This window comes from Mauremys mutica, chromosome 10, assembly GCF_020497125.1.
Source record: "Mauremys mutica isolate MM-2020 ecotype Southern chromosome 10, ASM2049712v1, whole genome shotgun sequence".
Lineage (NCBI taxonomy): Eukaryota > Metazoa > Chordata > Testudines > Geoemydidae > Mauremys > Mauremys mutica.
In genome coordinates this window covers 32,954,968-32,969,735 of record NC_059081.1, presented here as the reverse complement: position 1 = coordinate 32,969,735, position 14,768 = coordinate 32,954,968, and the positions used below count along the sequence as shown (strand labels likewise).

Sequence of the window (14,768 nt, the reverse complement as noted above, 5' to 3'; positions counted from 1 at the left end):
CTGCCCTCAGAGGGAACTAGATGGCTAAATCTCAGTCAGGTGTATGTCCTTCTCTTTGCTTGGGATTCAAAGCTGAGAGCCCTCTCCTGCAGTTAGGTGTCTAAATCAGGACAAACTGAGGTGTCATGAGGTCAGGGAGGGATCAAGAGTGGGTTACTGACTCTGTAGCCCAGTGGTTTGGGCATTCACCTGAGATGTGGGAGACCCAGGTTCCAGTTCCTGCTCCAGTGGATATTTCACTACTCTATACAATGTGGAGCAGCTTCAACCATAGGCGTGTGCTCCAGGGCTCCATTTAAAAAAAAAAAAAAAAAGCAGCAACCTGTAACTCGTTAAAATTTGAAGAGGGCTCAATGATGCAGCATATTTTTATTTATTTAAATTATTTTAATAGATTATAGTAAATGTTGATATTAATGAAGCTTGTAAATTCCAAATTGTACTTTAAACAGGTTTATTTTTAAAAAGGAAAAATGTATTTAAATTAAAAAATCATTGATTTTTTTATCCACCTTGTTATTTAGTCATCAGATTTCTGGAAAACAACACAGACTTGGACAGTATGTTGAAGGATATTCAAATGCCTTCCAAAAAAGTTGACACCATTAGTCTGAATGGATACAGTAAGTTAAAAATATGTCTTAATTCTTTACCGTTTTTAGGAAAGATGTAATACATTTTAAAAATCCTGGGCTAGAAACTTTCTTAAATATATTCTAATTTAAATAAATACAGCCTTAGTCTTTGGTTCTTAAAACTTTTAGTTGAGAGAGAGAGAGAGAGAGAGAATGTGTGTAAATAGTGAAATGACAGCACTGTTGAAATTACACATAATAAAATCAGCTGCTACCCTTGACAAATTTATTTTGTAGAGTGTGTATCGTGCTTTCTTTATGATGATGTTGTGGATGACTGCTGTTTTAGCTGATAATATATGTGGTAGGGTGAAGAGTCAAAATTAAAGGATAGAAGTGCTGCTATGCCAGAAAGCTCATAGTAGAATTTTAATTGGTTTAAAGAGATTACTAGTTTATGTTAATTTAAAGGCACATTTAATGTGGGTGGCTTGTGTTTGAATACAGAGATCATGGTGGAGTGGTACTATGATTCTTCATAAATAGATACAGGATATAAATTTCTGGAAAACTTTTTTGGGTTATTAAGGCCCCCAATTCAGCAAAGCACATAAGCATGTATGTAACTTTGAATATGTGATTAGTCCCATTGAAGTCAGTGGAATGACTTTGTATGCTTAAAATTATGTGTATGCTTGAATAGTGTACTGACTCCAGGCTTTCTGAATAACAATATAACAATGTTTTAGTGCTTAAAGAATTTGTTTTAAGTGGTTATTAGATATGGGGCTAAATTGCCCACTAGGCGAATTCTCCACTAATGCTTTATGAATCTTTCTGGTTTGGATTTTCATGGTGTCAAGGAACCCAAACCAGCTGCTTAGGTTCATGGCCCCTTAAGTTTCCTTGGAGTCTTGCCTTGAATTGATACTGGGTTGAGGAGCATTGATAGGCTATGAGAAATGCACAGTGCCTTCCTGGACTATTCTTCATTCCAACCGCTAGTGTGCTAAACAAAATGAACATTCTTACAGGAATCAAGTTTTACAAACTTCTCTTTGTTGCTCTTTTTTGATACCTCCCTCCTCCCACTGTTATCTCATGAATATTATAGCTCTCCTTCATCTTTGTGTTTCTGTCTTTTATTTCTAGTGACACTTTTAGTAGGTTTAAAGATGGAAACTACCAGGGAAGATGGAGGTTTAAAGATGATCTTCATGCTATCAGTTGTGTGTTCATCTTTTTATTCCTTCTTCCTCTTACTACTTCATCTCTTCTGGGTAGAAACTGTTGGGTAAGGGGAATTTCCTCTTCTTTCTTTGTGTAGTACTGGCAGAAAAAAAATCCCATTAATTTAAACTTCAGATCCAAATATCCTCTTAAATCCATGTGTCTTGTACATCTCAGTGAAGATGCCTGTACCTACATCCACAGAGCACAAATGACCCAGGGTCTTAATTTTTGAATGTCACTTAGCACCTTTATATTTTAACATTGTGTGTAGTCTGAACTCTACAAACTCCTGAAACACTTGGACTCTAACCATTAGAACACAACACATTCCTACAACACTCATTACACTCTGTGTGCAACATCCATTCCTATAAAATCCTTCAGTGAACAAGCAAACTGCTAAGTCTGCAGCACTCCCTATATCATTCACAGTCTACCCTTAATATGTTTGGTTAACTCATCTCAGCCCAGCTCTTCCATCACAGTTTCGAGAGGAAAAGCATGGAATTGCATTGCTATTACCTATTATGTAAATATAATAAAACATATTTCTAAGATTTTGTTCATAGGCCATTGAACAGAGTTCATTGTTCCATACTTACCTGGGAAGTTCATAATTTCCACTCGGTTTCCTCTCTCATTTGGGACATGGGGGCTAGAAAATTGATTAGAAAAGCATTTTCTGGGCTGATACCAGACTGGCAGCACACCACTTTGTCAAGATTTCCACATTAAATGTAGACTCAACCACCGAAAACATACTGAGAACTTTTTTTCAGAATTTCTAGTGACTTACTTTTAAACCACGAAGATATTATGATTTAAGGTTTCTAATTAACCTGGTAAATCTAAATCTAGACTCATTTGTTTTAGGGCATTTTTTAATAAAATAAAGTTTTTTGTACAATTTTTTAAAAATTAATGGATGACTCAAATGTACTTTACTGATTATGTGAACAGTGCAGCTATATGTTAGTTGTTTCATAGCACAACTAATACAAATCAAATTTCTTTTTTTTTACTTTTAGCATTGTGGTATCAGATGATCTTACCTCCCCATTTTGATTCCTCGAAGAAGTACCCTCTGCTCCTTGATGTGTAAGTCTTCAAGTATATTAGCATTGTAATCACTTTCATTTCCTTCAAAGACTTTTAATAACTTCAGAAAACACACAAGTGGCCTTTAAAAGTGGGTTTAAGAGACAGAGAAACTATTGTGAATCCCAGTTTTCTATAGATTGTCATGTGGTTTGTTCTACAGTGGACCTCCTAAGCATGTGCGCTGTCAGATGCTGCAAGGTCTAACAAGGGTATCTGTTGTTTATGGCACTGGATACTCTTCAGGCATGATTCTGTGCCCTTTCCATGGGGTGCTGAGTAACCCCAGCTCCCACTGAAGTCAACAGGAGTTCAGGGCACACAAGAGTTCCTCATTACCTTGGAGGACCAGGCCCTGTTTCCAGATTGTTCTGAATATAGCTGACCATAGTCCTTTTGCATCCTGACCCAAAACCCATTGAAGTCAATGAATAGACCCCTCACTCTCTTCTGCTCATTCTAATGTAATTTCATTAATTATTGTTTCTTTAATGAGAATTACTGAATTGGCTGTTCATAGAAATGGCTAACAAATTTCCATATTTACTGAAAACTGGCTCCACGAGAATAGCATAATTCAGGAGTTATATTGGTTTCCTCTCAACATAGAAATCAGTTACCTCTTTTTCTTTATTTGATAACATTGGCTAAAATTATTCATTATTTGCCTACTTATAGTTGTAACGAACAGTAAATCCCCTTCACTTGCTAAAATTCAAAACAAAACCCCTGTGCTCTCATTGACTGTCATCTGGTCCTTGGTGAGTATCAACCTTGTTTCATACAGTGGATTACTAATCATATCGTTGTGAAGAATGAAGTCTGTACTCTCCAGAAAGATTATGGAGAGCACTATTTTCAGAATAGTAAAATAAGGAGTTCACATCAATAACCAGATCTGTATACATGGAAGCAATGCTGCATGCAGAGAAATCCTACCCTTGAAAGAGACCTTCAAGGGTCTCTTGAAATTCTGACATACATATGGCTCGGTTTTGAAAGTGAAGTGCATAGACATATGAGGTAGATAATGAGTCCTTTTATTGTTCAGATTTTTTGCCGTTAATGCCTATTTTCCCTTTTTAAAAGGCTTCTCTTTTTTTCCCCAAAAGGGAAACAGAGTTGGATAGTTTTAGGGCCCAGTCTTGCAGGTCTTACTCATGTGAGGTCTCCCATTAAGAATAAACAAGACAGCACACAATGAATTCTTCAGAAACAGAATGCTAGATTAGTAAAGATGATACTTGCTAATCTATCTAATCTAACTGTATCTGTCTGAGTACTTATGCAGCCCCATGTCTGAAGTACCTGAGTGCCTTCAAAGTACTTAAAAAACAGGAAGTACAATAGCAATCACTTCTCATTTCTCCCTTCCAAGCCTGCATGAAAAATAGTTTGATTAGTCTATAGGGTGGGGTTTTTTTTGTTTTTAAATTTCACCGATGAGTCACTGAAAGTGTGGTGAAATGACATGGGCGTTTTGTTTTGTATTTTCACAAGTGAAGGCTGTTTACTGTTGATTTAATATTTTAACGAGACAAATAATGAATAATAATTAAACGGAGCACCAGAAATAGATTCGTTCAGTTAAACAATAGCATCAGTTTGAAACAAAGTGACAAAATAAAGAGAGGGAATTTGCTTAGGATTGTTACTATAGTGCAAAGCAATTGAGTTCCTAAAGGCCAAGTCCTGCAGTGTTCACTCATGTGAATATTTCCACTAAGACTGTTGCTCTCCCCCAGTAAAAGCTGGGATTTGGGGTAAGCAATGGATGGGTTTCACACATTTCTGGTGCTCAGTTTAGTTATTAAGTTTGCCTGTTCATGATTTTCAGCAATAACTGTATTACATATTCTTTATGAGAGAATAAATGAACAGCAGATGTTTGACTCCTTTGGGATTCTTTCACAGCTATGCAGGACCCTGCAGTCAGAAAGCAGATTATGCCTTCCGTATCAATTGGGCTACATACCTTGCAAGCACAGAACAGATCATTGTGGCTAGCTTTGATGGCAGAGGAAGTGGCTACCAAGGAGATGAAATTATGCATGCAATAAATCGAAGACTGGGAACATATGAAGTAGAGGATCAAATTTCAGCAGCTAGGTGAGCACACAGTGGACTGTTTCATTAACTATTATAACACTTGCTTGATGTCCCAACTGTTGAAGTTTTAAGAGTGATAAACCAAGGCACCCTTCTTTCTATTCAACAAACAACTCATAAAACAAAGAACATCATGACATACAGTGAAGGGAGGCTCTGCTTCATCAGCAAAAACTTTATTATAGTGGTAATATAGAAGAGAGAGAGGATAATCAGGTCACTGTAGCATACAGCTCAGAGTCAGTTCAACTTTGGGCTTGTCCACAAACTTCCTTTTATGACTCTGTGCTAGTAGTCACAGTGAAATTTTCAAAATGGTGTATGTTTATTAAATACTGTCTCTTAATCATTACCTTACTAATATTTAACTATTGGCTGATGACCAATGACTTTTTGATAGGGAGCACAAAAAGCAGACTATATTTTAAAACAAATTATTGTGTTCAGTTCATCAAGACTGACTTCTGTTTGTATCTGCTGAGCTAATCAGCGTTTTCACCTGTAGTCATATTCACCATTCAGCTTATACTGGTGGACCTAGTTGAAGTAAATGAAGTCAATGAGATTGCACCAGTATCACTGAGAGGTGGGACTTCAGTGTTGAAAAGGAATTTTTGTGAATTGAGTTTCAGGGATTGTTTTTCAGCTGTCATCTCTCCTGTAAGGACCAGATGTAATCCCTGCCCCTTTACCATTTCATATCTCTAGGGCTGCCAATATCATACCAAAAAATCATCTAGGCTAAATCTGAGTTGAGCATTTTTTTTACAAAGCTGCTAGGTTTTGTTTTCTGTCAGTTACACACAAAAAATGCTTCAAACTCAGCAGATTTTATGAAGTTCAGAAAAAGGTGAAACATTACATTTTGTCTCAAGCAATCACTGGGCCAAATGGTTCAGCCATAGCTGTATAAGTTAAAACATCAGCATATTAGAAAACAGGGAATTGCATGTGATTACTACTACTCTAAAATCTCTACCATCCAGTGAGTGTTTGATTTTTGTTTGCATTTAGAAAATTTTCTGAAATGAGCTTTGTCGATAAGACCAGAATAGCTATTTGGGGCTGGGTGAGTATTCAGATTACTTTGGCTGATGAATCTCTATTAGGTAATTATAAAGACTTAGCTTTTGTGTCTTTTACTCTACACACTAACTACATAATATGAGGAAGTCTGCACTGATGCTGCTTCTTCTGAACATATCCTGTGGACAAAAGGGAGGATTCCGTTTACAGAGCTGTCAAATTGGTAGCTCTTCACTAAGGTCTTGCTCAGCAAATTTTTAAAGCGCATGCCTAAATTGTAATTCTTTGAGTGATGATTGTAGTCCACTGTGGGTTAGGCATGTGCCCAGAGCCGGAGAATTTGAAGGAAGTGTCCATTAGTCTGTGCATGTGCCCTGGCTCACCTCCTGCTTCTGTCTGAGGGGATAAAGGGCAAGGTGAACTGACCAACTCTTCAGGGTGGCCCTCCACCTGCGCTCCCACCCCGACATGTGTTGGCCAAAGGGGCAGAATTTTTGTTTTCTTACCCTGCTTCCTTCTCACTGCCACATGATCTGAGTAGGAACCTCCAGTGTCCATAGCTTTGGCTTTTTCCCTACAAAATAACAATTGAATTTAGCCTTGTAAATAGTTTTTTACAATTTACAGTTTAGTGTTTTATTGATCTCTTAGGGTTTAGATTAGTCTCTTAAGTGGAAACTGCCTCCTCCACCCCAGTACCCTGTTCAGGTACCTGACTATGCCCTATGATACGTATTCTAGAGCTATAGCTACTGTCGTCATCATGCGCAGGAAGTCATGGCTCCATGCGTCAGGGTTTCCAAGGGAGGTCCAGAATACCAGAGAGGTATTCCCCTTCAGTGAATAGCAGCTCTTCAACTAAAAGATAGACAAGTCCTTCCATAACCTGAAGGGCTCTAGAGTACCCTCTGTTCACTGGGGATATATACACCTGTCACCAGCCATCGTTTAGACCTAGACATGTGTCTAAGCATTTTTTCCACCAGAGGCCCTATGAACCACCACACAAGAGGCAGAGGATTCAAAAGATTCATTTCCACACATCCTTTGCAGCAAGCACTGTATCTCAGTTTCAGCCACCAGCTTGACATTATTTTTGATTGGTGCATGAGAGCCGCAAAACACTAAGCCCAACATCTCCCCATCCCCTCTATCCCCTTCCCCCCACACACATACCATTTGGGGGTTGTCTAGAAGTCTCTTTCAACACCTAGAATGCAATAACAGTCAAGTGGCTATACGATAGAGTTTGCATCCCTACCTCTCCGAATTCCCCCTCCGAATTCCCACCTTCAGGGCCACTCATGGGGGTATTCTTGAGCAAGAGGTGAGGCCCCTACTGCAGTGAGGAGCAATAGAACACATCCTTCCTCAATACCAAGGGAATGGGTTTTACTTAACTTATCTCCTGGTACCCAAAAAGAAGGGCAGTTGACAACCACTCGACTTCCACCATCTCAACTACTTCATTCGCATACTCAAATTTTGCATGGTCATGTTGGCTTCTATAATCCCATCTTTAGAAAAGGGCATTTGGTTTATGACTCTCAGCATGAAGGATGCCTGTTCTTTCACTTATACATTCATCCCATTTATAGATGGTTCCATGTATACATGATGGAATCCAACTATTTTCAGTAAAGAATGCTCCCTTTTGAAATAGCGACCACCCCCAGAGTCTTACCAAGATATTCTTGGTAGTAGCAGCTCATGTTAAACGTGGTGGTCTCATTGTCTTCCTGTAACGAGGTTGCACTCACCTCTTGCGAGTGCTCCCTGGCCGAGTGTGTGTGCCTGCTCTCTCTCTCCGTTTGTGGTGGGTCTTCAGTGACTCAGCCCTCCGGCAAAGTCATACATAGTCTGTCTGTGAGATAAAAGGAACGCAAGTCCCTTTCGGAGTACAAGTCCAACAGGGGCCTCTCTCAGTGCCCTCTGTAATGTCTCTCTCAGTTTGTCCCTGCTCCGGAATAGAGCATTGCCCCATGGCTCCTGCACATTCTTCACCCTTATCTCAGGGCCTTGTCCTCATGGAGTCCCAGCAGCCAGTCTGAACTCACTCTGGCCCTGCAGCTCTTCTTCTACTAACCGGCTGGGCCGTGATTGGCTGCTTCCCACACAGCCACTCTAGGCAGGTTGGCCGCTCCACTGCCCTTTTCTGGGGTGGGGTGTGGTAAGGCCACAAGACCTCCAGCAGGGGGCCTCAGGGCCTAGTCCACCCCGTCGCACTTCCCCTATCTCAATGACTGGCTACTTGTCACCAGGTCCCTCCAGGAAACCTATGAGTCAGCTTCTGTGATGCTGCATCTCCTCTCCTCACTGGGAGTCAGTGTAATTACATGCTGAAAAATCTATTCCCACCCCCTCACAGTCTCTGGACTTCTTCAGCGCCACCTTGAGTTCTATCATCGTAAAGGCATACTTGCCCGAGAACAGTGACTGTGAACAATATCATAGGGCAGATTGAAGGCAACCCTAGATTACTGGTCAAGACTTGTCTGTCTCATGCACCCACATCACCCCATTCACAAGACTCCACTTTCATTGCTTTCAAACATGGCTGCAGTTGATATATTCTCCAAACTGCTATCCCATAAACCTTATGGCAACGTTTCCTGCCAGGGTAGTGTCTTCCCAGTTATGCATCGCAATTCGGTTGGGGAGCCCACTTGAACAGACACACAGAACATGGTACCCAAACATCTCAAGATTCCAGGATGCACATCAGAGTCCTGGAGTTGAAAGTAGTCCAGAAGGTATGTGAGTCTGTATTTCCATTCATCCACACTCACCATGTCCTTATAATGCCAGACAATGTTACGACTGTCTTCTACATCAACACGCAGGGAGGAGCGCGATCCATCTCCCTGTGTGCAGAAGCAGTCAGCCTGTGGAGTTGTTGTGTCAGCAGTTGAATCACCCTTGTCGGCAGCTTACCTATGGGGAAGCAGAATGTGCTTGTAGACTCTCTCTTAGCAAACATGTCATAGTCGACCATGAGTGGGAGCACAACAATTTGATATTATGCAATATTTTTCACTCAATGGGGAGCCCCAACCAGGGTTCTGTTCACCTCTCAAAGGAACAAGAGATGCATCACTTATTGCTACACAGGAGCCCTTGGTCACCACTCCCGGGACAATGTTCTGCTTCTTCCTTGGTCAGACCAGTTCAGCTATGCCTTCCCTCCACTACCCATCCTGTCAGGAGTTCTGTGCAAAATCCAGCTGGATGGGGCATGAGTCATCTGGATCTCCCCTTATTGGCACAGACAATTTTGGCTTCCCAACTCCTATACATGATCATACTCCCAATGTTTATTGAGCTCCTAACTCAGTGGAACAGCAAGATCAAGCATCCCAATCTGCACCCGCTGCACCTCCAGGCTTGATATTTAGATAAGCATCTTCCTTAGAACATTCATGCTCCACACCCATGCGAGACATCCTTTGTGATAGTAGGAAGGACTCTGCTGGAAGATATTATCTAGCTAAATGGGGATGCTTTTCTTTTTGAGCACATCAAAGGAGCATTCTCCCAGAAACTGCAGATAGTCCTCTCATCTTGGACTACATTCTCTCGCTGAAGACATCAGGCCTGTCCATCACCTCCTTGTGAGTCCACTTGGTGGCAATCAGTGCATACCATCCACCTTCTCAGGCCTACTCAGTCTTCTCACATCCAGTGGATATCTGGAAAGGCCTAATCAGAGTCTTCCCACCTATTCAGAGGCCTCCTCGCCAGTGGGACCTGAACCTTGTTCTCAGTGATCACAAGGTCCCCCTCCAAACCTTTTAGCTTCTTGCTCCATGTCTCTCCTTTCCTCATAGCCATCACCTCAGCTAGAAGGGTTGGCAAGCTTGCAGCGATGATGGCAGATTCTCCTTGCAGTATATTCCGTAAGAATAAGGTTGCATTGTGTCTACACCCCAAATTCATCCCCAATGTAGTTTCAGAATTTCACCTTAATCAATTCACCTACCTTTGTTCCTCCCAAAAACACATGATTCCTTAAGGGAACGAAGACTCCACTTCTTCTGTGTTTGGCAGGCCGTGGCCTTTTACTTGCAAAGAACAAAACCAATCAGGAAATCCTTGAGACTGTTCATCTCTATCACAGAAAGAGTCAGGAGGCATGCCATTTCTACCCAGATAATCTCCAAATAGAGTAGAATGCAGCCAGAGATCCATCAACTATCGTAACTCCTTCCCTTTACCCCATGGAGTGAGGGTTTATTCTACTGGAGCACAAGCAACGACTATGGTATCACTTCAGGAGATGCCCTTTGGCGGACATGTGGGGCTCCATTCACAAGACATTATGGCCTGGTGCAGGACTTCTCTGCTGATGCCTCCTTTGAGATGGTGGTCCTCCACTCAGCTCTCCCACCTGCGTTCTCGCACCCTCATCCTACTTAGGTACTACTTGTCAGTCACCTTCAGTGGGCTACAATTGGGACCATCACTCGAAGAAGAAGGGGAAGTTACTGACCTGTAACTGGCGGTTCTTTGAGATGTGTGGTCCCTAGCTGTATTCCATTACCTGTCCTCCTTCCTGTCTGCTTTGGATTGTCTCTGATTTCCAGTAGAGAATGAACTGGAGAGATGGTCGATCTGCCCCGCCCTTTATCCCCTCGAATAGAGGTAGGAGGTGAATCAGGACCAATGGATGCTACTTTCAGCTCTCCAGCCCTGGGCACATAGTGGAATACAGATAGGGACCACACTTCTCGCAGAACTTCCAGTTACTGGTCCGTCACCATCCCACACATTGATAGCCCCGTTGATTTCAGTGGGACTGCTCGTGTGCTTGAAATTAAACACGTATAAATGCTTTGCTGTACTGGGACTGAAGGGCCCAATCCAGGAATGGGTTCCATGAGTGCTGATCCCTACACCTATGAATGTCATTGAAGTCACTGGACTCTGCAGCCGCTTGAGGGTTAGTCCATCGTTATCCCATTGCAAGGTAGGGATAAGTTCCTAAAGTTACTTATCTCTTTAAATGTTAAGAGGAATTTTTTCTAAACTGGCCTCTAAACTTGTGAGTGCAATCGCTTGTGGCAGCACGTAACACCTTTTAGATATTGTGCTGCCTGCTTGCTTCTGCATGTCAGATACTTAAACATCTATGTAATAATGGGCTAGTTTGTGAATTTCACATCAGCCCATAGTAAAGGGCAGTGCTTTGTTGCCTTGCCCCTGGAGCAGACTGAAATGGAGATTGTCACTCCCCAAGTCATAAACTTTATTCTTGATCTTGCTGCTCCAGAGGGAGTGTACCAAAATCATGATGGAGGTCTCAATATAAAAAACAGGTGTCAAAAGTAGTGTAGCAGATGGGCCCCATCTCTTCCTTCCCCTTAAAATAACTGTATTGTTTTCTTCACAGTCTTATGGGGGGTATGTGACCTCCATGGTGCTTGGATCTGGAAGTAAAGTGTTCAAGTGTGGAATAGCTGTAGCCCCAGTGTCACGCTGGCAATATTATGGTATGTGATGGCTTCCCAGTTCTAAATATTCCCATATGACTTGCAGCATACATGCTGCAGAGAATTGATTCATAGAATAATACTTTGATGGTATATTAACTGGATGATCTCTCATAAATGCGATTTGGTCTGTTTTGGTGAGCTGTTGTTCAGTATTGCACAATCTCTCCAAATTCTGGGGTTTTTTTTAAATGTCAGATCCTAAATTTAAGATAATCTGTGTAACCTTTATAAAGCACAGAATTACTGTACTATTTGCAATATTACTGTAACGTAAATGTCTGCATTTGCATTCATAAATGGCCATGTGTTCTAAAGTGTTGAGAGATCATTATTGAATGTCATAAATTCATTATTGGTACTTGTTTCTTTAAATTACTACTTTGCTTACAAGATTGAACTATAGGAAGAATAAGAACATTTGTGTTGTAAATTCATCTCTTAAAGGGATACTGAGTAATTTTAAGTCACAGATGTGAACTGCCTCAGGGGTTTAAAATTCAGATTTTACAATTCTAGTTAATTCTCTGAAGAAAATCCCTCAAGAGACTGGATGTCTGGAAAATAAAATCTGTATATACATATAACTCAGGTTAGGTCCAAACAAAAACAGTGCTGTGTTCACATGGTAGTAAAAGGAATACTCCCATCTTAGTACATTGATTTGTTCATGATTGGTCCTTTAATGCTGTTCGTGAAAAATGTGGCAGGATTGAAAACCAGTTATTGCAAGGTTCTGTTTATTCTTATAAAATATTTATATAGAGAGATATATAGATATATATAATGTACAACAAAAGATTATAATTTCCTGTAGGAGCTTGTTTGTTAGAAGGAGCACTGACAAGACTGTAACCTTGAGCTAAGATGGGAGTCTTTCAACTGAGTTGGATCTGGTCCTGTAAATTTCCTAGCTAATACACAAGGGAGCCATTTAAATATCTTTCTCTATGTGTAACTTGGGCTAAGATGGGGTGGGTTATTCATTTTATATGAAACAAGACTAGACCAACACAGTAGTCACTTAAAAATGCTTTACTTTAATAATTAGAAAGTCCAGCTTGCGGTTACTACTGTATGCAAACTTCATTATTGAGAACCTTTGACACTAAACTTTTAAAGCTACCACATGTTTGTCAAACAACATAAGAGGAAAGTTGCATAAACTGAAATTGGCCAAATAGCCAAGTAATACTAGGCTCTGTGCTGTTGAATTCTTCAAGATTAAATACCCCTTTCAGTGAAGTTGGTTTAGAAAAATGTAGGCTTTCAGTACCTTCAGAAAAGATGTCTAATGTTAGTGATTTGCAAAAGCCTATATAGGAGTCCATTATATGTAAATGATGAACTTGTGTGGTGAGTAATTGTAGCCATTAGAATGTGCAGCATAATGAGAGAGACATCAGAATGTGCAGCATAATGAGACACACATTAGATTATTCCCCTCATTTGTTATGTAATAGTATTTAAAAATACATCCTCTAGTCCAGAAAGTTTTATTTATTATTATTTATTTTTATTTTATTTTACAGTTTTCAGTTGCCTTTAACTGCCGTGCCCAAATTGTCATGACCTTTGAGGGCAGATATTCCAATGTAGCGGGAATCCTATGCAAAGATTTTATTTTAGGTGACAATCAGAGAAACATTAAAATTCCAGACTGTAATTTTCTAGATCAGTGAAAAAGACACAGTGGAGTTAAAAAAGCAAATCAAATGTAAGTGGTTCTCTATGACACTTGTAGTAACCAGTAGTTAAACAGAGATTGAAATGTGTTTATTGTACTTCTGTTTGTGGATTTTAGTATAGAAAAGGGCAGCAAATCAGGCAATTAAAAAAAAATCAGACAACATGCTGAAAAATCTCTGGAAAACCTGAGATACTGAATATAAATGTAAAGATAAAGCAAATAAGGCCCAATTCAGTCATCAGGGAATAATCCAGTTTTGGCAGTTTCTTTTCTTAATTATATTAAGTTCTAAATACCTGAGACCATTTATCTGGATGGTTTTCAGAAACCAGTCAGTAAATGCTAGAGTATCAGCAATTTCTTTAAGATTACTGAAAGAGTAACAATAATGTAACATTGACACAAGGTGATTTATTAATATTCAGCATTCAGGTGTCCATGGCAACAGCAACATTAAATATTCCTAATGATTATGGATACCCTGTGAAGCTCATCAGGGAAAATGGTGACTCTTTCCAAAATGGTAATGCATACCTTATGTCTGTGAGTAACACAACATGTGGAATCTCAGGTAGACAAAAGCACTTTCAAAAGCAGAAGCCTTCTACTATATTGTATTCACACTTTTAATATTACAGATTCAATATATACGGAGCGTTACATGGGTCTTCCTGTAGCAAGCGATAATCTGAAAAACTATGAGGTAAGATAGTACTTAATTCCTTTTTTCCATAGTTTAAATATACTTTTTCCCTGGAGCACATGATATAAGCAATTATTAATACATTCCATTTTTTTCCAGAATAACTTTTTCAGTTACTTGTTAACAATTCAAGTTGTGTTACATTGTGCTTCTAGACGTTCTAGTGTTACTACTTTCTGGATTTAGAATTAAATTGTTACACTATTTTCCTGGGGTTGGAGGTATGTTAAATAAATGAGTTTGATTTGGATATTTTACAAACAGTAATCACAAGCTGTAAATCATAGTTTTATTTTGGATACCAAGGAACTGATTCAATTAAAAATGTGATATGCTATTGGGCAAACTATTGTGTGTCTTAAACAAACAAACTCAACCAAAATGAAGTCACTGTGGTTCCTCTAAGGTTTTGAAATGTGTATTTTCTAGATTATTTGAGTACATGTTGTTAAATTTAGAGAGATCCATCTTTGTTTCATGCCACAAAAAATGTCATGGGCCTGGAGGAAATTAAAAATCCTGGGCCTCCGTTACCCAATTCAGTCAGATTAACTCAAATACTGTGCATTTCTTTATAAAAATGGCAAACAAAATGCAATGCATAAAAAAATTAAGAGAAACACTCTTGCAGTATTGCAGACCTCTAGCTTTCAGAATCATGACTCGGGTACCCAAAAGGCATGAAATTATCTTTAAAATAATTAGATTAAAAATATGTATCCTTAATATGCCTTGTGGTTTTGGAGCCTGTAGGTTGCACTTCAGTTTTTCACATTTTCCTCCATACTCATGAGGGTTAGAAACGGTTCCGTATTTTTGTTTGTTTTTTATTTTGATTTTTTTCC

The 14,768-nt window shown here is 39.7% G+C and overlaps 1 protein-coding gene across 1 annotated transcript in view; it reads left to right on the top strand.

Moving 5' to 3' along the window:
- Positions 1-14,768, top strand: part of DPP4 (dipeptidyl peptidase 4) — a 72,243-nt gene that overhangs the window by 48,995 nt on the left and 8,480 nt on the right. Inside the window, exons 18-23 of the mRNA XM_045032944.1 lie at positions 525-623; positions 2,837-2,906; positions 4,821-5,015; positions 6,030-6,084; positions 11,431-11,530; positions 13,859-13,923. Of these exons, the coding sequence (XP_044888879.1) occupies positions 525-623; positions 2,837-2,906; positions 4,821-5,015; positions 6,030-6,084; positions 11,431-11,530; positions 13,859-13,923 (584 nt within the window). The remainder of the gene's footprint in view (positions 1-524; positions 624-2,836; positions 2,907-4,820; positions 5,016-6,029; positions 6,085-11,430; positions 11,531-13,858; positions 13,924-14,768) is intronic.